General features: G+C 43.9%; 1 protein-coding gene across 4 annotated transcripts in view; it reads right to left on the bottom strand.

Moving 5' to 3' along the window:
- Nucleotides 1-21837, bottom strand: part of LOC124041180 (attractin-like protein 1) — a 368532-nt gene that overhangs the window by 315252 nt on the left and 31443 nt on the right. For all 4 annotated transcript variants that reach the window (XR_006839890.1, XR_006839889.1, XM_046358452.1 and 1 more), the window contains exons 2-5: nt 5697-5780; nt 5347-5460; nt 3069-3197; nt 1530-1738 (exon numbers count right to left, since the gene is read on the bottom strand). Coding sequence is in view for 2 of the 4 variants with exons in the window: in XM_046358452.1 (XP_046214408.1) it covers nt 1530-1738; nt 3069-3197; nt 5347-5460; nt 5697-5780 (536 nt within the window). In the remaining 2 variants the exon portion in view is untranslated. The remainder of the gene's footprint in view (nt 1-1529; nt 1739-3068; nt 3198-5346; nt 5461-5696; nt 5781-21837) is intronic.

Here is a 21837-nt window from a genome sequence, read left to right as displayed (position 1 = left end):
TTCTACCCTGCTGGACAGTTTCGTCTCATTGAGAGGCGCGTGGGTGGTTCTACCCTGCTGGACAGTTTCGTCTCATTGAGAGGCGCGTGGGTGGTTCTACCCTGCTGGACAGTTTCGTCTCATTGAGAGGCGCGTGGGTGGTTCTACCCTGGACAGTCCCATCTCAATGAGAGGCGCTTGGTTGGCTCTACCCTGGACAGTCCCATCTCATTGAGAGGAGCTTGATTGGCTCTACCCTGGACAGTCCCATCTCATTGAGAGGTGCTTGGGTGGTTCTACCCTGGACAGTCCCATCTCATTGAGAGGTGCTTGGGTGGTTCTACCCTGCTGGACAGTTCCGTCTCATTGAGAGGCGCGTGGGTGGTTCTACCCTGCTGGACAGTTTCGTCTCATTGAAAGGCGCTTGGGTGGTTCTACCCTGCTAGACAGTTCCGTCTCATTGAGAGGTGTTTGGGTGGTTCTACCCTGCTGGACAGTTCCGTCTCATTGAGAGGCGCGTGGGTGGTTCTACCCTGCTGGACAGTTCCGTCTCATTGAGAGGTGTTTGGGTGGTTCTACCCTGCTGGACAGTTCCGTCTCATTGAGAGGCGCTTGGGTGGTTCTACCCTGCTGGACAGTTCTGTCTCATTGAGAGGTGCTTGGGTGGTTCTACCCTGCTGGACAGTTCCGTCTCATTGAGAGGTGACTGGGTGGTTCTACCCTGCTAGACAGTTCCGTCTCATTGAGAGGTGCTTGGGTTGTTCTACCCTGCTGGACAGTTCCGTCTCATTGAGAGGTGCTTGGGTGGTTCTACCCTGCTGGACAGTTCTGTCTCATTGAGAGGTGACTGGGTGGTTCTACCCTGCTAGACAGTTCCGTCTCATTGAGAGGCGTTTGGGTGGTTCTACTGTAAATAAGACATGTTAATACATCCCCATACAGTATTCAGGAACAGTAGAGATCAAGTCAATGCATGGTTATACTGAGAGGATACCCAGACCAGCGACCCACCAGGTGTAAGAACAAAACCTCCAGCACCACCAGATGGCAGACATGGAACATAAGAACTCCTCTTGGTCAACAGACAAGCAAGTGTATTTAGTGTAGCCTGTATGAAAATGGACAGGATGGGTCATTTTAAATAAGATCGTGCAGAAACCGATGGTCTTCCACCATCTCAAGATTAGATTGTTAGAGCATGAAAAAGGCTCCAACAACCAAGCTGTCAAAACAGTGTTCGCTATTATCTAACAGGCTACAAGCATCCTACAACATGACCTCATTCCCTTCATCTAAACTAAGACTGTCCTATCTGCTGAGTACTTCAGATGTCAGCTTGTATTACTGTAATATAGGAAACATGGTCTCTGTGCCTCTCTCTTCACAGTTCTCATTTCAGCCAGAAGATGGCAGTGGGACTCAATCTACAAGAACAAAAATAACTTAGCTTTGTCATTGAAGAATGAATCAACCCTATGAACCAACATGAAGATACCACACCACAACATTGTGAAAACTTTGACACATTATAACCATAGCCCTAGTCGGACCTTGCCAGCTGTCGTTGCAGACACAGCTCTTCTCCCCAGTAAGGTCACAGTAGCCCTGGTCGGGGCTGCCACAGTTGTTCCTGCAGTAGGGGATGTCACAGGCCTCGCCCTTCCAGTACTTCTCACACTCGCAGTACACCCGGCTGGCAATGGAGTTCCCTGTGCTGCACTTCCCATGACTGGAGCAGTTATTGGGGCACGAGTTGACCCTATAGACCCAGAATGGAGAGATGGTGAATTAGATGAGAGAAAGCATGAGACCATGGCAGGGATGGGGAAGTACATTTGGAAAGGTTATCATTTTAAATAAGAATTTGCTCTTAATTCACTTGTATCAATACATTTTGAATAAAAATAAATAAATAATTGAGGAAAAACAAATAGCTGAAAGAATTATTGATTGACATAGGTGATTGACATGTATTGGGGTATGCGTTTTCAGGGAGCAGAACAGACACAGGGTGAGATACAGAGCAATGGAGAGAGAATTAAAGAGATGTGCAGACAAAATAATAGAGAAAGAGGGAAGGTAGACAGAAACAGAAGGAGGTCAAGGATCCAGGCTAATACATGGGCTTTTCAGCAACAGGGGGACTATAATGTTTACCGCTGTGACAAGAACGTTGCTATGGCAACACCTTTATGGCCACATGGTGTGTGTCTGTGCTGGAGGCCTCGAGGCTGAGCTTGACTTATTTGAAAGCTCATCTTTCTCTTTGGCTGCTGCTTTCTGAGACAACCCAATGAATTCATTTTCAGAATCACACACGTATCTCCTATGTTGAGGGGTGTCATCTTCTCAGCTGTAATGCCAATTCCCAGCTACTCTTGTGACAGACATTGTAGACCCTAGTCTCCAGGGTCTACAATGTGGCCTAGAGAGTCTGAAGTTCTATGTGTGCAGTAGTGCTGAGCGATTAACCAAAATGTTGGTTATTTATTTTCAGTTTTCTAAACAACTAATTGAAAAACATAATTTCAATTATTTGAATTCCATTTCGTATTTTTTTTCTTCTGTGAGCTCAATGCGTAAATTGCAGTTTTTCTAGAGAGGGAGCCAATGTTCTTCATAGTTTAGAAGAGAAAACATGATTATTAACTACAATGACCATAATCCATTGCGTGGCTACTTGTCCTGTCTGTTTCTTTTAAGCTTACTACATAAGAGACAGCAAATGCACGATCAAGAGAAGATACCTCGCGAAGAAACTGCTCTCAATATATCTCTCAGACCGCATAGGCAGCAGCTCTATAGAGATGAGATGATGACTAGGAATGAAATAATAAAGTAATAAAATATTACATTTGTTTTATTTGATGAAAGTGAAATAAATGATGGTTAATAAGAGATAAGCAGTAATGGGCAGTCACTACCATGATGGAACTGTTATTTTAAATGTAAAACGTTACCTTTATTTAACGAGGCATGTCAGTTAAGACTTGTCTGCTACTGAGCCAGAGACTTCCCTATTGGTCATATATGGTATAGGTGAGGATTTTGACTGTGAATGTAATGTGTATGGGGATGGGGCTACTCACGAGTAGGAGATGTGGAATCCAGTCAGGTTGTAGGCAGCGTCACTGAAAAAGTGCAACAGTGCATATCCAGAGGTGGCTACCACTTCCGGAACAGTCTCATTCCCTCTCGTTTCCGGGACAACGAGACCGCTGTGGGAGAAAAAGAAAAATACATTACACACACACGCTCGTTAAGCTCCAAAGCTTGCTGGATAAATGATCGCCCTTTGCTTGACTGCTGAGCTGGTTTGCTGTCACCATGAAAACCCCTCCTCCCGTCCTCCCTCCTTACATCATTGGGAGAAAGTGACTCCTTCCTCTCCTCGGGATCGATCCCTCCATTGCATGGAGGATCAAACTCAGGCCTGCACTGCACAGCTCAATCAAGGTCATCAAAGAGGGAGGAGAAATCCGCTCCCCACCAGGAAGACTACAACCAGGTTCAACACAAAGACCACACAGCCAATACTGATGGACCAGGGGAGAGTCCATTTGGAAGAACCCCCAGTGGAAGGAATTACATTAGGGACCTATTCTTCAAAGGGGGAGGGAAGGTGGCTGGGTGGGTGGGTGGGTGGGTGGGTGGAGAATACTACTTCTAAATACTTGAGAGGAGGAACACCTAAGAGCTACACTGAACTAAAATATAAACGCAACCATTTCAAAGGTTTTACTGACCATTCATATAAGAAAATCAGTGAAATCAGTGAAATAAATTCAGTAGGCTCTCACTTCGGGAATATAGACATGCATCCGTTGGTCACGGACACCTTTAAAAAAGGTAAGGGCGTGGATCAGAAACCAGTAAGTATCTGGTGTGACCACCATTTGCCTCATGCAGCGCGATATCTCTTTCGCATAGTTGATCAGGTTATTGTTCTTAGTAGCCTGTGATGTTGTCCCACTCCTCTTCAATGGCTGTACGAAGTTGATGGATATTGGCAGGAAGTGGAACACGCTGTCGTACAGGTCGATCCAGAGCATCCCAAACATGCTCAATGGGTGACATGTCTGATGAGTATGCAGGCCATGGAAGAACATTTTCAGCTTCCACGAATTGTGTAGATCCTTGTGACCATGCTGTAACATGAGATGATGGCAGTGGATGAATGGCACAACAATGGGCCTCGGGATCTCGTCACGGTATCCCTGTGCATTCAAATTGCCGTCGATAAAATGCAATTGCGCTCGTTGTCCGTAGCTCATGCCTGCCTATACAGTAACCCAACCGCCACCATGGGCACTCTGTTGACAACGTTTACACCAGAAAACTGCTCGCCCACACTACGCCATGCACACTATCTGCTATCTGCCCAGTACGGTTGATACCAGCATTCATCTGTGATGAGCAGACTTCTCCAGCGTCCCAGTGGCCATCGAAGGTGAGCATTTGCCCACTGAAGTCGGTGAGGACGACAAACATTCAAATGAGCTTCCCCGGTTATTGCAGAAATTCTTTGGTTGTGCAAACCCACAGTTTCATCAGCTGTCCAAACCCACAGTTTCATCAGTTGTCCAGGTGGTTGGTTTCAGACAATCCCGCAGGTGAAGAAGCCGGATGTGGAGGTCTTGGGCTGGCGTGGTTACATGTGGTCTGAGGTTGAGGCCGGTTGGATGTACTGCCAGATTCTCTAAAATGACTTTGAAGGTGGCTTATGGTAGAGAAATTAACATTTAATTCTCTGGTATCAGCTCTGGTGGACATTCCTCCATTCAGCATGCCAATTGCACACTCCCTCAAAACTTGAGACATCTGTGGAATTGTGTTGTGTGAAAATTGCACATTTTAGATTGGCCTTTTATTGTCCCCAGCACAAGGTGCACCTTTGTAATGATCATGCTGTTTAAATCAGCTTCTTGATATGCTACACCTATCAGGAGGATGGATTATCTTGGCAAAGATGAAATGCTCACAAACAGGGATGTTAAATCTGTGCACATTTGAAAGAAATAAGCTTTTTGTCCATGTGGAACATTTCTGGAATGTTTTATTTCAGCTCATGAAACATCGGACCAACACTTTACATGTTGCGTTCATATTTTTACTCAGTGTAAATGCAGAATATTAATCCATTGATTCATGGATAACACCCACTCGTTACCTATAATGGAAAGAGAGAGAACAATTCCTCTTCAGCTAGCCAGTATTCTGAATCATCACTGTGTGGATTCTATTTAGTGGCATGTGATCCGCCCAGCTAGGTTTGAGGTATACAGTATTTGGTGTTCGTGCATGCACAGTTGACTGCATACTAGAGAGTACACACGTATGTACATGCATACAGCATGATGACCTCACCTGAATACTGCAACCAGAGGTGCATAGATGGAGTCTCCATCGTAGATGTACATGTGGTCCCAGCTACATTCCGTGGCAAAATGGTTGAAGCGCAACCTGAGCACAGCGTTTGGGCTGGGGGACAGAACATAGAGTATGGTTTAAAATGGGTAGCTATTGGGCTGCAGTAGTAACTACAACACTGCCCACGATGATCAGGAGTCTTTACATTAGACAAAGAGTTTAACACGAAGACTGCTGAACAATAACAAATCAGTCTAAGAATGAATACATACTGTACAGAATATAGATAGAAGAGGGTATGAACAGAGATAGGAGGGAGGAGAGGAAAGAGAGCAAGAGCAACTTACTAGCCCTCGATCAGCCAGGTGCACTTAGTCTTGTACTTGTAGTTGATAGGTCCATCTGTGAGGGAACCTGATGGCTCTGTTAACCTGGCAAAGAGTGAAAAGCAACAATTAAAACATGGGGAAAGATAGATGGGGGAGGGTATAGGATATAGCAGTGTTTCCCCTATATTAATTTAGCAGCGGTGGCCCACCACTGCTAAATATTTGCAACCACTCCAAAAAAATGTAATATGCTGATGTGCTTTTAAACACCTATATCAGTATAAATCCACTTTTTCAAGCTAAAAGACGATGGCCAGAGCTTACCAACAATTTTGCACAACAATATCAGTCAATAAGTTATCATTTTAGTCAAAGTATGAAGTATTTGTGCTTCAAGTGACAAATTTGAATGTGTGACTTTGGGTGTTTTGGTGAGTCTTACGTGTCTTTTCCTATGAGATAACACGCCAATTCTTTTCAGCCTACATTTTGTTTCAGGGCTGGGTTTTATTTCAATGTTAACACCCACCAGCATGGCAATGTTTATTAAGCAGTAACAACTGCTGGAACTTCTTCCTTTTTGCGAGTCGTCTGAGAGCCAAACAGCTTTTCTCTGTAGCCTACACTTGGGATTCCACTAGATAAAACAGACAGATATTGTCAAAATTGGCTATATATCGTACAAATTCCTGAAAACAAAAATGAGCTTTGATCTTACTTTAAGGTTAGGGTTAGGCCAGCATTTCCCAAACTCGGTCCTCAAAGCTTGATGATTAGTTAATTATTTCAATCAGCGTGTAGCGTGTGTAGTGCTAGGGCAAAAACCAAAACGTGCACTTCTTGGGGTCCCATTGACAGAGTTTGAGAAACACTGGGTTAGGCTAAGGTTAGCAGTCTGGTTAGGCTAAGGTTAGCAGTCTGGTTAGGCTAAGGTTAGCAGTCTGGTTAGGCTAAGGTTTAGCAGTCTGGTTAGGCTAAGGTTTAGCAGTCTGGTTAGGCTAAGGTTTAGCAGTCTGGTTAGGCTAAGGTTAGCAGTCTGGTTAGGCTAAGGTTAGCAGTCTGGTTAGGCTAAGGTTTAGCAGTCTGGTTAGGCTAAGGTTTAGCAGTCTGGTTAGGCTAAGGTTAGCAGTCTGGTTAGGCTAAGGTTAGCAGTCTGGTTAGGCTAAGGTTTAGCAGTCTGGTTAGGCTAAGGTTTAGCAGTCTGTTTAGGCTAAGGTTTAGCAGTCTGTTTAGGCTAAGGTTAGCAGTCTGGTTAGGCTAAGGTTAGCAGTCTGGTTAGGCTAAGGTTAGCAGTCTGGTTAGGCTAAATGTGAGAGTCAGGTTTAAAATCAGATTTTATGAGAAAGTGGAAATAGACCAGGTGTATTACTTTGTGGCTGTGTTAATTAGTTACCACCCTACACTTGGGCACCTTTTTATTTTTTTATTTTTTTATTTCACCTTTATTTAACCAGGTAGGCTAGTTGAGAACAAGTTCTCATTTGCAACTGCGACCTGGCCAAGATAAAGCATAGCAGTGTGAACAGACAACACAGAGTTACACATGGAGTAAACAATTAACAAGTCAATAACACAGTAGAAAAAAAAGGGGAGTCTATATACATTGTGTGCAAAAGGCATGAGGTAGGCGAATAATTACAATTTTGCAGATTAACACTGGAGTGATAAATGATCAGATGGTCATGTACAGGTAGAGATATTGGTGTGCAAAAGAGCAGAAAAGTAAATAAATAAAAACAGTATGGGGATGAGGTAGGTGAAAATGGGTGGGCTATTTACCAATAGACTATGTACAGCTGCAGCGATCGGTTAGAGGGCCACCATTGTTCCTGTTCCCAAGAAAGCTAAGGTAACTGAGCTAAACGACTACCGCCCCGTAGCACTCACTTCCGTCATCATGAAGTGCTTTGAGAGACTAGTCAAGGACCATATCACCTCCACCCTACCTGACACCCTAGACCCACTCCAATTTGCTTACCGCCCAAATAGGTCCACAGACGATGCAATCTCAACCACACTGCACACTGCCCTAACCCACCTGGACAAAAGGAATACCTATGTGAGAATGCTGTTCATCGACTACAGCTCGGCATTCAACACCATAGTACCCTCCAAGCTCGTCATCAAGCTCGAGACCCTGGGCCTCGACCCCGCCCTGTGCAACTGGGTACTGGACTTCCTGACGGGCCGCCCCCAGGTGGTGAGGGTAGGCAACAACATCTCCTCCCCGCTGATCCTCAACACGGGGGCCCCACAAGGGTGCGTTCTGAGCCCTCTCCTGTACTCCCTGTTCACCCACGACTGCGTGGCCACGCACGCCTCCAACTCAATCATCAAGTTTGCGGACGACACAACAGTGGTAGGCTTGATTACCAACAACGACGAGACGGCCTACAGGGAGGAGGTGAGGGCCCTCGGAGTGTGGTGTCAGGAAAATAACCTCACACTCAACGTCAACAAAACTAAGGTGATGATTGTGGACTTCAGGAAACAGCAGAGGGAACTCCCCCCTATCCACATCGATGGAACAGTAGTGGAGAGGGTAGCTAGTTTTAAGTTCCTCGGCATACACATCACAGACAAACTGAATTGGTCCACTCACATTGACAGCGTCGTGAAGAAGGCGCAGCAGTGCCTATTCAACCTCAGGAGGCTGAAGAAATTCGGCTTGTCACCAAAAGCACTCACAAACTTCTACAGATGCACAATCGAGAGCATCCTGGCGGGCTGTATCACCGCCTGGTACGGCAACTGCTCCGCCCTCAACCGTAAGGCTCTCCAGAGGGTAGTGAGGACTGCACAACGCATCACCGGGGGCAAACTACCTGCCCTCCAGGACACCTACACCACCCGTTGTTACAGGAAGGCCATAAAGATCATCAAGGACATCAACCACCCGAACTACTGCCTGTTCACCCCGCTATCATCCAGAAGGCGAGGTCAGTACAGGTGCATCAAAGCTGGGACCGAGAGACTGAAAAACAGCTTCTATCTCAAGGCCATCAGACTGTTAAACAGCCACCACTAACATTGAGTGGCTGCTGCCAACACACTGTCATTGACACTGACCCAACTCCAGCCATTTAAATAATGGGAATTGATGGGAAATGATGTAAATATATCACTAGCCACTTTAAACAATGCTACCTTATATAATGTTACTTACCCTACATTATTCATCTCATATGCATACGTATATACTGTACTCTACATCATCGACTGCATCCTTATGTAATACATGTATCACTAGCCACTTTAACTATGCCACTTTGTTTACTTTGTCTACACACTCATCTAATATGTATATACTGTACTCGATACCATCTACTGTATGCTGCTCTGTACCATCACTCATTCATATATCCTTATGTACATATTCCTTATCCCCTTACACTGTGTATAAGACAGTAGTTTTGGAATTGTTAGTTAGATTACTTGTTGGTTATCACTGCATTGTCGGAACTAGGAGCACAAGCATTTCGCTACACTCGCATTAACATCTGCTAACCATGTGTATGTGACAAATAAAATTTGATTTGATTTGTTAGCTGCTCAGATAGCAGATGTTTGAAGTTGGTGAGGGAGATGAAAGTCTCCAACTTCAGCGATTTTTGCAATTCGTTCCAGTCACAGGCAGCAGAGTACTGGAACGAAAGGCGGCCAAATGAGGTGTTGGCTTTAGGGATGATCAGTGAGATACACCTGCTGGAGCGCGTGCTACGGATGGGTGTTGCCATCGTGACCAGTGAACTGAGATAAGGCGGAGCTTTACCTAGCATGGACTTGTAGATGACCTGGAGCCAGTGGGTCTGGCGACGAATATGTAGCGAGGGCCAGCCGACTAGAGCATACAAGTCGCAGTGGTGGGTGGTATAAGGTGCTTTAGTGACAAAGCGGATGGCACTGTGATAAACTGCATCCAGTTTGCTGAGTAAAGTAGAGTAGAATTTACTATAGAGTAAAATAAAATAAGGGAGGAAGTGTTTTTGCAATACCAATCTATTTGTCAAGTTTCACTTATTTTTGAGCTAGTCTGCATAAAAATAAAATGTGACAATTTTATAAAAATGGTAAATTTGCGTGGTATGATTGCATTTTAGAACCCCGCTCCCCCCGTCACCCCAAGATGAATGGTTTTGACCACTAACGTTTTAGGCAAATTAGTTTTGCACGGCCTGATGCAGGGTTTGCTCATTTTCAACCATTCCATTGATCCTAAATAGAAATCTCCACCCTCACAGGGCACCTTGCCATGCAAAAAAAACATGCACATTAATTTAATAAAACACTACAACCCATTCACTAGTTAGGCCATCCATACAACCAGAGGTTATATTATTTATTTTTCTATGGCGGATTCGCGGCTGCAATTTAGACAACACATTGATATATAGCTGCACAATTTAGACAACGCAAGTTAGCTTGCAGAAATGAAGAGAGAACAAAGAATATAGCTATTTTGATCATGTCCGTGCGCATGTCCAAATATTAATGACGTCTGGAATCTAACACGGTTTCACTGGAATTATCAAAACGGCAGTGGTGTACAGTACTTAAGTAAAAATACTTTTTGGGGTATCTGTACTTTCCTACTTGTATTTTTGCCAACTTTTACTTTACTACATTCCTAATGAAAATAATGTACTTTTTACTCCACACATTTTCCCTGACACCCAAAAGTACTCGTTACATTTTGACATGAAAACGGTCAAAATCACGCACTTATCAAGAGAACATCCCTGGTCATCTCTACTGCCTCTGATCTGGCGAACACACGAAACACAAATGCTTCGTTTGTAAATTATGTCTGTGTGAGTGTCGGAGTGTGCCTCTGGCTATCCGTAAAAAAATAATAATAATTGTCCTGTCTGGTTTGCTTAATATACGGAATTTGAAATGGTTTATACTTGTACTTTTGATACTTCAGTACATTTTAAAAGTTCCATTTACTTTTGATACTTAAGTGCATTTAAAACCAAATACTTTTAGACTTTTACACACAGTATTTTACTGGGTGACTTTTACTTGAGTCATTTTCTATTAAGTTATCTTTACATTTACTCAGGTATGACAATTGAGTACTTTTTCTCCCACTGTCAAATGGCAAGAGTCAGACAACGTCAACAACTGGTATAGGCTTAGCTGAGACTCATTTCTTGACAGGTAGGTTGCTAGTCTTTTTCTGAAAAAATTATTATGACAGTCTTAATTATTATAGTAGTCTGAAATGGTGCTGACATAACCATAGCTAGCTAATTAAAGTTATCATGCTAGCTAGTTACACTGACACCTGTCAGTCAGTGGCCTAAATGTTGTTATTTCTCTACTACACCACAATGTTCCCACTCCCAATTCCTGAATATGTATTAGCAGCATGCGTCAGTCTTTGAGCAGGTGCTTCTACACCTGCATTGCTTGCTGTTTGGGGTTTTAGGCTGGGTTTCTGTACAGCACTTTGAGATATCAGCTGATGTACGAAGGGCTATATAAATAAATTTGATTTGATTTGGAACCTAAACGTGAATTTCCGCTCTAGGACAGGAATTACTCGAAATAGGTGTGGCAACTTCCTCTGAGGCGGGGCTTTAAATGGACAGTGCGAGATTTTGTGAATTAAGCCTTTTTTCTACTTACCCATATAGTAAGATGAACTCATCGATACCATTTTATGTCTCTGCATGCAGTATGTAGGAAGTTGCTAACTAGCGTTAGAGTAAACGCTTACTAGCGTTAGCCCAACGACTGGAAGTTTATGGGAACAGTATGCATGTTGTTCGCATAGACTTTCAGTCATTACGCTAACGCGAGTTAGCAATGGCTTGCATATGAGCACATCACCGTGATTCAGCTACTGTACATTTCCTGTCAAATAGTATTGTCTGAGGTGTGGCAGGAAGGCTTCCTGCCACAGGAAATGTACAGTAGCTGAATCACGGTGATGTGAGCGTTGGGTCAATAACCGAAAGGTCGCTGGTTCGAATCCCGAGCCGTCTAGGTGAAAAACCTATCGCTGTGCCCTTGAGCATTCAACCCTAATTGCTCCTGTAAGTTGATCTGGATAAGAACACCTGATAAATTATGTAAATGTGTTTAGGGGTGTGTGTGTGTGTGTGTGTGTGTGTGTGTGTGTGTGTGTGTGTGTGTGTGTGTGTGTGTGTGTGTGTGTGTGTGTGTGTGTGTGTGTGTGTGTGTGTGTGTGTGTGTGTGTGTGTGTGTGTGTGTGTGTGTGTGTGTGTGTGTGTGTGTGTGTGTGTGTGTTGGCGTTCTCTAAAATGTGGCCACATTGACAGCCTTCCTCATCTCAAATGGGGAATTGAGGGACAGATATGTGTCTGCTTTAAGGGGTCCTTAACTGAAAAAGAATCCCAACGTCCATCTCAACCAATTACACTGAAACCACAAGTGTTATAGGAAATCATTAGCTCTCCCATTCAGAAAGCATCGGTCTTGTTTACTGGACAACACCTCCATCTACAGCCACACAGAGACTATTAGACCATGCTATTCTCTGGTCACCCTGACGTAATGGGACAAAATGGAAGACTACTGAAGGAGAGCCATGAGCTGATGTCTTCAGGATATTGACATGGGGTAAACAAAGCACAAGTCACCATTATCTGATATATTATTGTCACTGCTGGGAGCCTGGGACACTGTGGTCACACTGGCACCCAGCCACATCACTTCCTGGTATCAGCCTTGACAACAAACCCTCCAACAACACTGTGTCTGTGTCTGTGTGTGTGTTTTACTATCCTTGTAGGGACCAAAAGTAAAACAAGGAACATTTCACTGGTCCCCACAAGGAAGAAGGCTATTTTAAGTGTAGGTCTTAGGGTTAGAATTAGGGTTTTGGGATTAAGGTCAAGTTTAGGGCTAGGTTAAGGGTAAGGGTAAATAGGATTTTGAATGAGAATAAATTGTTTGGTCACTTCAAGGAGAGTAAAACAAACATATCTGTGTGCGTGTGTGACGGGGGGCAGCGACTGTCTCTTAGTCACACATCAGCAGTGACCTTATGCCACATAATATAATAATAATAATAATATATGCCATTTCTTTTATCTTACAGTCATGTGTGCATACATTCTACGTATGGGTGGTCCCGGGGATCGAACCCACTACCCTGGCGTTACAAGCGCCATGCTCTACCAACTGAGCTACAGAAGGACCACATGTCATGTAGATGACAACAATGACATTTCAACAACCTTAATGCACAGAAGAATGCATTAAGAGAAGTGCTCTGGAATCATGCAGGGCATGGATAGGCAACTACAGTCCTCTGTGGCCTGATTGGTGTCTCTTATGCCCAGGGCAACAGCGAACACACCTGACTCCAATAATCAACTAATCTTGATCTTCCGTTTAAAATGCAATTAGTTTAATTAGCTGTGTTTGCTAGGGATGGGGGAAAGGTATGACACCACTCCGGCCCACAAAGAGTTGCCCATCCCTGATGCAGAGAGTACATTCAGCATGGAACCAAGTCAACCAACTCACTACCAAGTGGAACTAAGTAACAGATGGGAATATAACACGGAATTGACTTATTATTATTAATAATACATCATTTTTAGAGGCATCTACAGGGAATTAAAAGGAGGTAGACCCAGACAGACAGAGAGAGAGAGAGTCAGGTAGACCCAGACAGACAGAGAGAGTGTCAGAGACAGTCAGACAGAGAGAGTCAGACAGAGAGACAGAGTGAGTCAAACAGAGAGAGTCAGACAGAAAGACAGAGACAGACCGAGAGAGAGTCAGACAGAAAGACAGAGAGAGGGTCAGACAGAGAGACAGACTACACTAGCAAAAACCCAAACTAAGCTGCATTGCGTTGCGTTGCTTTGCGTGTCTGAGCTGGGAGCTAAATGCTGATTACAGACAGTATAACCCATCTGGCATTCAGGACAACCAGGTCAGGGCCTGTGGCAGGGTTAGGCAGGGGAACACACACACACACACACAGAGAAAGAGAGACAGACAGACACAAAGACAGACAGACACAAAGACACTATGCACAGGCTGTCTGAGCCAGGCCAAGACAAACAACGCTACATTACACCACTCATGACCGGAGTTGGATCAGGGCCCTAGAGGGCCGAACGTGATGCCTCCATGTGATTAAAACAGACAGATTGCAGCCCAACCTGACTCCTAGGAGGCATGTTTCCAAATACCACCAATATAGAAGGGGAACCGGGTTGGCTACATCCGGTGCAGGAAAACATGAACATGGCCATGTGAGTGAGTCACCAGGTTATGTTTGCGTCTCTCTCTCGTTCTTGCTCTCTTTGACTCTCGTTATCATCTCTCTCTCTCTCTCTCAATCTCGCATTAATCCCAGGGATTGGAATATAAATATTCATCTGAAAGGCAAGAGCTCAGATTGCCGTACGACACAGCTCTTACCCATTCAAGCGGACTACAACCAACAAGTTCATATTTTCAGATGAAAATATTATCCGATTGGTCCAATGTCAGTCTGTGGGAAAGAGATATTGTGTAGGTGTGTGTTTTCTACTCGGAGCCTGGGAGGAATATATTACTGACCACCTGCAGCCATGCAGGAGACATCAAAAGGTCCAATACATCCTGTCTTCCATGCAGGATACAGACTGTGACGAGTAGAATGACAAATCTAACAGTAAATGAATAGGCCTGTGTTCTTTCCTCCAGTGTTAAACCTGGACAAGCACATGGACGGTTTCATCCATCATTTCATAAACAGCCTTTGAAGGACCGTCTTTTTAGACTTCAGCGATGCGCCAGTCTGACCTGTGAGCATCAAACGCTACTAGAAGTAGACTCGGGCCTCAACTGTGGGCGGAGCGTGCAGGTCCATTCGTTTATTTGGCCAACCCTTAGAAAACCAGAGCCACTCAAAATGCACACGCAAAACTGCATGACACCGTGAACAGCGAGATGCACAGTGAGGTAGCTTTAGAAGACTAGGCCAGCAGCACACTGTTTAGCAGGGTCCAGTATGACCAACATCATCCCACTGGGCAGAAACTGGTTGAAGCAACGACATTTTCTTTCACCAAAAAATGTAATGTGATGACTTTGAATCAACGTGGACAACTGATTGAAATTGAAAGTCAATGTGAGAGAATTTCCTATTTTTTTCACCCAATGTTCAATCCAAATCCAGTGACATGACATTTGTTGTTGAATTCACGCTCGTTGACAACTCAACCAACATTTGAATCAAAATCAGACATTGGAATGACGTCGGTTCCCAGTGAGACAGCACTCTCGCTCTCCCGCCCAACACAGGGAGATGAGCTTTAAACAAATTGCTCCTGCTCCTCTTTTGGAATTCCACAAGAGCAGACGCAGTAAAAGGCAGACAGGAGTGGAGGTATGGAAGGCGAGTAAACCGTTTTCAAATATTCATCTCCTCTGAGTGAATAATTGATCATGTGTAGCAGACAGATGTACAGTGGCCGGAGCGGTGAATCCCTTGACACGTAAGACTAGAAACGCCTGTCCCTCAGGTAGTATAGGCAAAAAAAGAAACTCTCTCTCAACAACACACATCTTAATGCCCAGACCACTAACCATCTCTCTCTCTCTCTCTCTCTCTCTCTCTCTCTCTCTCGCGGAAAATCCCTACTCTGTACAGACAGAGTGGGGGAGGAAGAGAAATACTGCATGTATTGCAGAAGAGGACAGGGAAGGACAAGACATAGTCTATCATAGCCCTCTAAAATAGTGAAACCCCAACAATTACAGTGGGGCAAAAAAGTATTTAGTCAGCCACCAATTGTGCAAGTTCCCCCACTTAAAAAATGAGAGGGCTGTAATTTTCATCATAGATACACTTCAACTATGACAGACAAAATGAGGGGAAAAAATCCAGAAAATCACATTGTAGGATTTTTTATGAATTTATTTGCAAATGATGGTGGAAAATAAGTATTTGGTCAATAACAAAAGTTTATCTCAATACTTTGTTATATACCCTTTGTTGACAGAGGTCAAACGTTTTCTGTACGTCTTCACAAGGTTTTCACACACTGTTGTTGGTATTTTGGCCCATTCCTCCAGGCAGATCTCCTCTAGAGCAGTGATGTTTTGGGGCTGTTGCTGGGCAACACAGACTTTCAACTCCCTCCAAAGATTTTCTATGGGGTTGAGATCTGGAGACTGGCTAGGCCACTCCAGGACCTTGAAATGCTTCTTACGAAGCCACTCCTTCGTTGCCCGGGCGGTGTGTTTGGGATCATTGTCATGCTGAAAGACCCAGCCACGTTTCATCTTCAATGCCCTTGCTGATGGAAGGAGGTTTTCACTCAAAATCTCACGATACATGGCTCCATTCATTCTTTCCTTTACATGGATCAGTCGTCCTGGTCCCTTTGCAGAAAAACAGCCCCAAAGCATGATGTTTCCACCCCCATACTTCACAGTAGGTATGGTGTTCTTTGGATGCAACTCAGCATTCTTTGTCCTCCAAACACAACGAGTTGAGTTTTTACCAAAAATTTATATTTTGGTTTCATCTGACCATATGACATTCTCCCAATCTTCTTCTGGATCATCCAAATGCTCTCTAGCAAACTTCAGACGGGTCTGGACATGTACTGTCTTAAGCAGGGGGACACGTCTCGCACTGCAGGATTTGAGTCCCTGGCGGCGTAGTGTGTTACTGATGGTAGGCTTTGTTACTTTGGTCCCAGCTCTCTGCAGGTCATTCACTAGGTCCCCCCGTGTGGTTCTAGGATTTTTGCTCACCATTCTTATGATCATTTTGACCCCCTGGGGTGAGATCTTGTGTGGAGCCCCAGATCGAGGGAGATTATCAGTGGTCTTGTATGTCTTCCATTTCCTAATAATTGCTCCCACAGTTGATTTCTTCAAACCAAGCTGCTTACCTATTGCAGATTCAGTCTTCTCAGCCTGGTGCAGGTCTACAATTTTGTTTCTGGTGTCCTTTGACAGCTCTTTGGTCTTGGCCATAGTGGAGTTTGGAGTGTGACTGTTTGAGGTTGTGGACAGGTGTCTTTTATACTGATAACAAGTTCAAACAGGTGCCATTAATACAGGAAACGAGTGGAGGACAGAGGAGCCTCTTAAAGAAGAAGTTACAGGTCTGTGAGAGCCAGAAATCTTGCTTGTTTGTAGGTGACCAAATACTTATTTTCCACCATAATTTGCGTATAAATTCATTAAAAATCCTACAATGTGATTTTCTGGATTTTATTTTTCTCATTTTGTCTGTCATAGTTGAAGTGTACCTATGATGAAAATTACAGGCCTGTCTCATATTTTTAAGTGGGAGAACTTGCACAATTGGTGGCTGACTAAATACTTTTTTGCCCCACTGTATATATGCTGATCTATCTGACCTCTAGTCAACACAACTCTAGTCCAATATGAAAGGCACTGTTCGTTGGAGAAAAGCATCCTGCAGAAGAACTATCCTGGTTCCTCCTACAACATCCTGTGACCTCACCGTTCTTTCACACCCAACTCTCTGCTCTCGCTGAGTCAGACTGCCTTCTCTCCTACTTTCCTAACTGAACAAACTTAGCAATGTTTTCATGATGAGCAGATTTCCATCTACAGTGCTCATCCTCTGCTACAACCAACACATACAGCCGGAAGTAATGGAGTCTGAGCAGTCTCATGTTTCTTCTCACGTGGGCTGTGTTCAGGGTCTTGAGCACTCCTGTCCCTCTCAAAGAGCTCTCACTGACCTGTCTGTCTGCTAGGAGCAGATCAAAGCCTTGCTCCCACTCTGCACAAGGGCTCTCAATCAAATTCAATGAGTCGAGAGAGACTGCATGGGAGAAGAGGAGAGAAGTGGTGAACAGGACCAGTCAGATAACCTCCTTCCTACAGCCAGGTGCTAGAGTGTAAGGGTATCACAGAGAGAGACCCCTGAATGCTGATACAATCTAGACCTAGTCTGATCAGATGGAGGAAGTGCAGGTCCACAGTCCAATTTCAAGTGAGGAAAATATACAGAGAATAAAGTGTCAAATGAGACTTTGTGGGAGGTTTTTGTTCTTTTGATTTCTGCAAGCAGTAACTGGAGAGGTTTACTATATGGAAAAACAGGAGCAGCCATTCCTTAGATGAATTAAATTCTTCAAATTTCTCTGTAAACAAGGAATACAGAGAACTGATAGGCAGATGCACATAGTTACATATTTGGTGACTCTGCAATCATCATGAGGTGTCAATAAAGCACACAGTCATGTGACCCTCTATTGTTCGACCAATAACAACACTCCAAACTCAGGATAACAGAAAATGCGTTCTTCAACATAAAGAGAGGGCCCAAGATTGTGAAATCATTCACACAAAGCACAAGGGTAAGTATATGCATGCACACACACACAGCTCTAGCATAGTGGACAAAGAGCTTAGTGACAGTTCCCAGTCAGCTGACAGTGACCTCATCTCTCAAGTGTTACACAATGTCCTCAATACACTGTTAAAGACAACTGTTTTCTTTGGGGACAGAGCAGGACCACTCCCTCACTGTAGCGTAGCCTTTAAAGAGATGTGGTACTGTAGCTGCATACGACGCACACAAAACACCCATCTCCCCCAGGCTATTGCAGCCCTGCGAATAGACAATGATAAATGAATCATTTACCCAATGGGTGACTGCTGCCTTGTTCCCTCATACACACAGGTACAGGCGCAGTGGTCCTTTGGCTGTCTGCTAGTGGGGGATGGACAGAACTATTATCACGCTCCCGCTGACAGGGACAATGTGTGTGTACATACTGTATGATAAATCATTGTAAGAGGGTGAAGATTGAGGGAGGATATTATCATAATCACTGCATGATTTTGAGTGTGTGCGCGAGTGTGTGAGCATGTGTGTGTGTGTGTGTGTGTGTGTCTCTCAGAGTGAAAACAATGGGGAGAAGAATAACCCGGTGTAAATAACCTTGACCATCCTTTATTAGGAATAAAAATCATGAAGGATAGAGTAAATGGGAATGTAAGAAAAGAGATTGATGTTTGTACGTCTCCAACACCTCTTCACGGTCCAGCAGCGTCACACCAGCAATTCATTCATCGGCAGACCCCGGGAACAGAAATCACATCGCTTTTACATTCTTTTCTAAAATAAGGTCAGGCTAAAGTTAATAGAATCGTATCTAACCAGCCCCTCCATACACCCTCTGCCTGAACCAATACCCTTGTATGTCAGTGTGAAATCTCAGAGAAACCCAATTGAGTGTTGTGGAAAGCATGAAGCACATGATGCAGTCAAACAGAGGTACTGCATTTCGTCAAATGAAAGCTTGTGAATATTCAAAACAAGTTTATGGTATTAAAAAAGAAAGACAGGCTGCTGAATGGTCACAGATCTGCAGGAAAATATAGTATGTCTAGAGCAGATGAATAATCTTCGCAACATTACATTTCTAATTTGCGTCGGTACATTTTGAAGTCGCAGAGATCTCAATAAACAAAACAATCAATTGACACAAGGAAAGAAACCGCGGGAACAAGTGGCACGTGCTTCTCCAGCAACCACGAGAGTATGCGCATGTACAGAACGCGCGTGTGAACGAGCGGAGCTCTGAAAAGCGGTAACCAATACATCAAAGTTGGCACTCAGAATAAATTCACCACATACTGAAGGAATATAGACTGGAGTTACGCAGATAACTCAGCGACGTCATAGCAATATGGACAGCAACGATCTGCGTTTATACAACGTTCAAATCTCAAGAAAAACAGGGGCAAGTCTTAGCCAAATGAATTTTGGAGCATTCGAGGGAGCAGGGCTTGTACATGAGCGGGAATGTGATGTGCACAGGCATGCCTGTCGCCATCACGCACGCACACATACACGTATAACCATGAAAAAGGTGTTTGATACACATGAGAACACAATGACTTCTCTTCTGAGCTTCCAGCCTCTACGACGTTGCAGTGTTATTCATATATTCACAATATAAAAATAGCCCTCCCTGCATTTCCTCTGAAGAACACCATTCCTGGACACTAGTGTGTAATACTGTACTTGCTGACAGAGAAAACAAGTTCCTTGTAAAAGCAGGTGATTAGTGAATCTTATCTCATCGCCAGAGGTTTTTCCGTGGGACTTTCTAGAATGTCACGCATGACACTAAAACCATGGTTTTCTCAGAAATCGTATGATCAAATAGCTATCTGAATCTATGGGTTCCTAGACAGTGTGCTTTTCCGAAAACACCTCCATCACTCTCTTATAAGAACATATGAGTATTCAGCTGACCAGGTTCACATCCTCCTCCATTCTGGCAACATCACTACACCCACAAGCCTCTGATTCAATGATAGCTGACATCACATTTCCACAGCAAACTTCAAACCTTCACCTGTGTAAAGTGGATAAAAACTAACTGCAACCCTATATAGCCTCTGCTCAGGTGGAAATAAGGCATGTGGGGTACCACCACCCAAATCAGAGTAGCCCTCTCTTATCTGGACAGTGAAATCTAAACTAAGCACCAGACAATCACAGGCTTTCCAGGATCCCGTAAATCCCATCTGATCCAGTGTGTGAAGGGTTGGTGTCAGCGGTGGGATCCATGGCTGACAGGGATGAGATGAGGCTCATCCCACAGGCCTCACTTTCCTCATTAATATTACCAATATGTCCAACTGCCAGAGAAAAGAACAAGACTGAGATGCTGCTGAATCCAATTACCAACAAAGTGAAAAACATTCAGAAGAAGTGGAAGTAGAATACAGCTTGAGAATAGAAAACTAAAACCGAAAGCTTTGCAGTGGTGATTAGTGGGTAAAATTCCTCAGTGGCAGAGTGGTTCAGACTGTGCATGAGACAACAAATATGTTTATAGTGATATACTGTATAGTCACAACACGGAAAATAGGTTGTAAATGAACTGAAAGCCAAATTATAGAGGCTAATGCGTGCCTGCTTTTTTTTTCTTGTGTGTGTGTGTGTGTGTGTGTGTGTGTGCGTGCGTGCGTGTGTGTGTTTGCATTAGTGTGAGTGAGACAGAGCCCACCAGACTTTAAATGCTGCTCTAACAATTCACTGATGATGCAGGAGTGATTGTGAAGACATAAACAATGCAATCTAGCGCTACAATAACAACACACACATAATCCAGAAAAATGAACACAAGTTATATATTTTGCCTTTATTTAACTAGGCATGTCAGTTAAGAACAAATACTTATTTACAATGATGGCCTAGGGTTAACTGCCTTGTTCAGGGGCAGAACGACAGATTTTTACCTTGTCAGCTCAGGGATTCGATCCAGCAACCTTTCTAACCACTAGGCTACCTGCCGCCCCAGGTAGGGTGTGTGAGTGTGTGTGTGATGACGTTGGATGGTCTGTGTGAGTGCAGAAATAGACCATTCATTATAGTACTACTACTATTATTACCCACAGTTTACACCCAAGCCCACAGTGGAACAATTACATAGGAAGGTCTAACTTAAAAGCCTTGTGTAGTTTAACAGTATTTTAACGACCCTGGGTTTATAAGCGAGGAAATCGACTATGCCGCACGAGCATGTTTTTACGGCACAGTAATTAAACATAGTGTAATAACCTATAGTTTCTTGGACTCTATGTATCATTACCAAAAATGTGCAAATAGACTTGCAAACTTGAGGAATATGCTCCAAAATGCAGTGCGGTTCCACAAGGAAGAGATGAGTGGCGGAGACCGAGAGGAACGAGGACAGCAGTGCAGCCTAGGTTACAAGACTTGTGTAGGCCTAATGAATGACAAGCACAGAATATTAGATTTGTGTTTTGTAAGTGATGATTCATTGCATTTATCAAATGGCACTGTATGGATGTTGGAATTGCTTTAGAGTGGAGTAGCCTAATAGTTGGAATAGTAACTGAAGTCTGGACACTGAATGTAGTCCTCACAATAGCCTATTCTAATATTAACTCCTGCAGAATTAAGTGTTCCTCGAAGTAAAATTATAGACCAAATGTGAATTTTGTCTCGGGAAGAGAGGTATAGAAATATGATTTCTATCTTTCAGCATATTCTCAGGGCTTTTGAGTGGCGCAGCGGTGTAAAGGCACTGCATCTCAGTGCTAGAGGCGTCACTACAGACACCCTGGTTTGAATCCAGGCTGTATCACTACCGACCGTGATTGGGAGTCCCATAGGGCGGCGCACAGTTGGCCCAGTGTCGTCCGG

This window comes from Oncorhynchus gorbuscha, linkage group LG08 (genome assembly GCF_021184085.1).
Source record: "Oncorhynchus gorbuscha isolate QuinsamMale2020 ecotype Even-year linkage group LG08, OgorEven_v1.0, whole genome shotgun sequence".
Lineage (NCBI taxonomy): Eukaryota > Metazoa > Chordata > Actinopteri > Salmoniformes > Salmonidae > Oncorhynchus > Oncorhynchus gorbuscha.
Note: the sequence above shows the minus strand (reverse complement) of the source record. Positions and strands in the feature narration are given on the sequence as shown.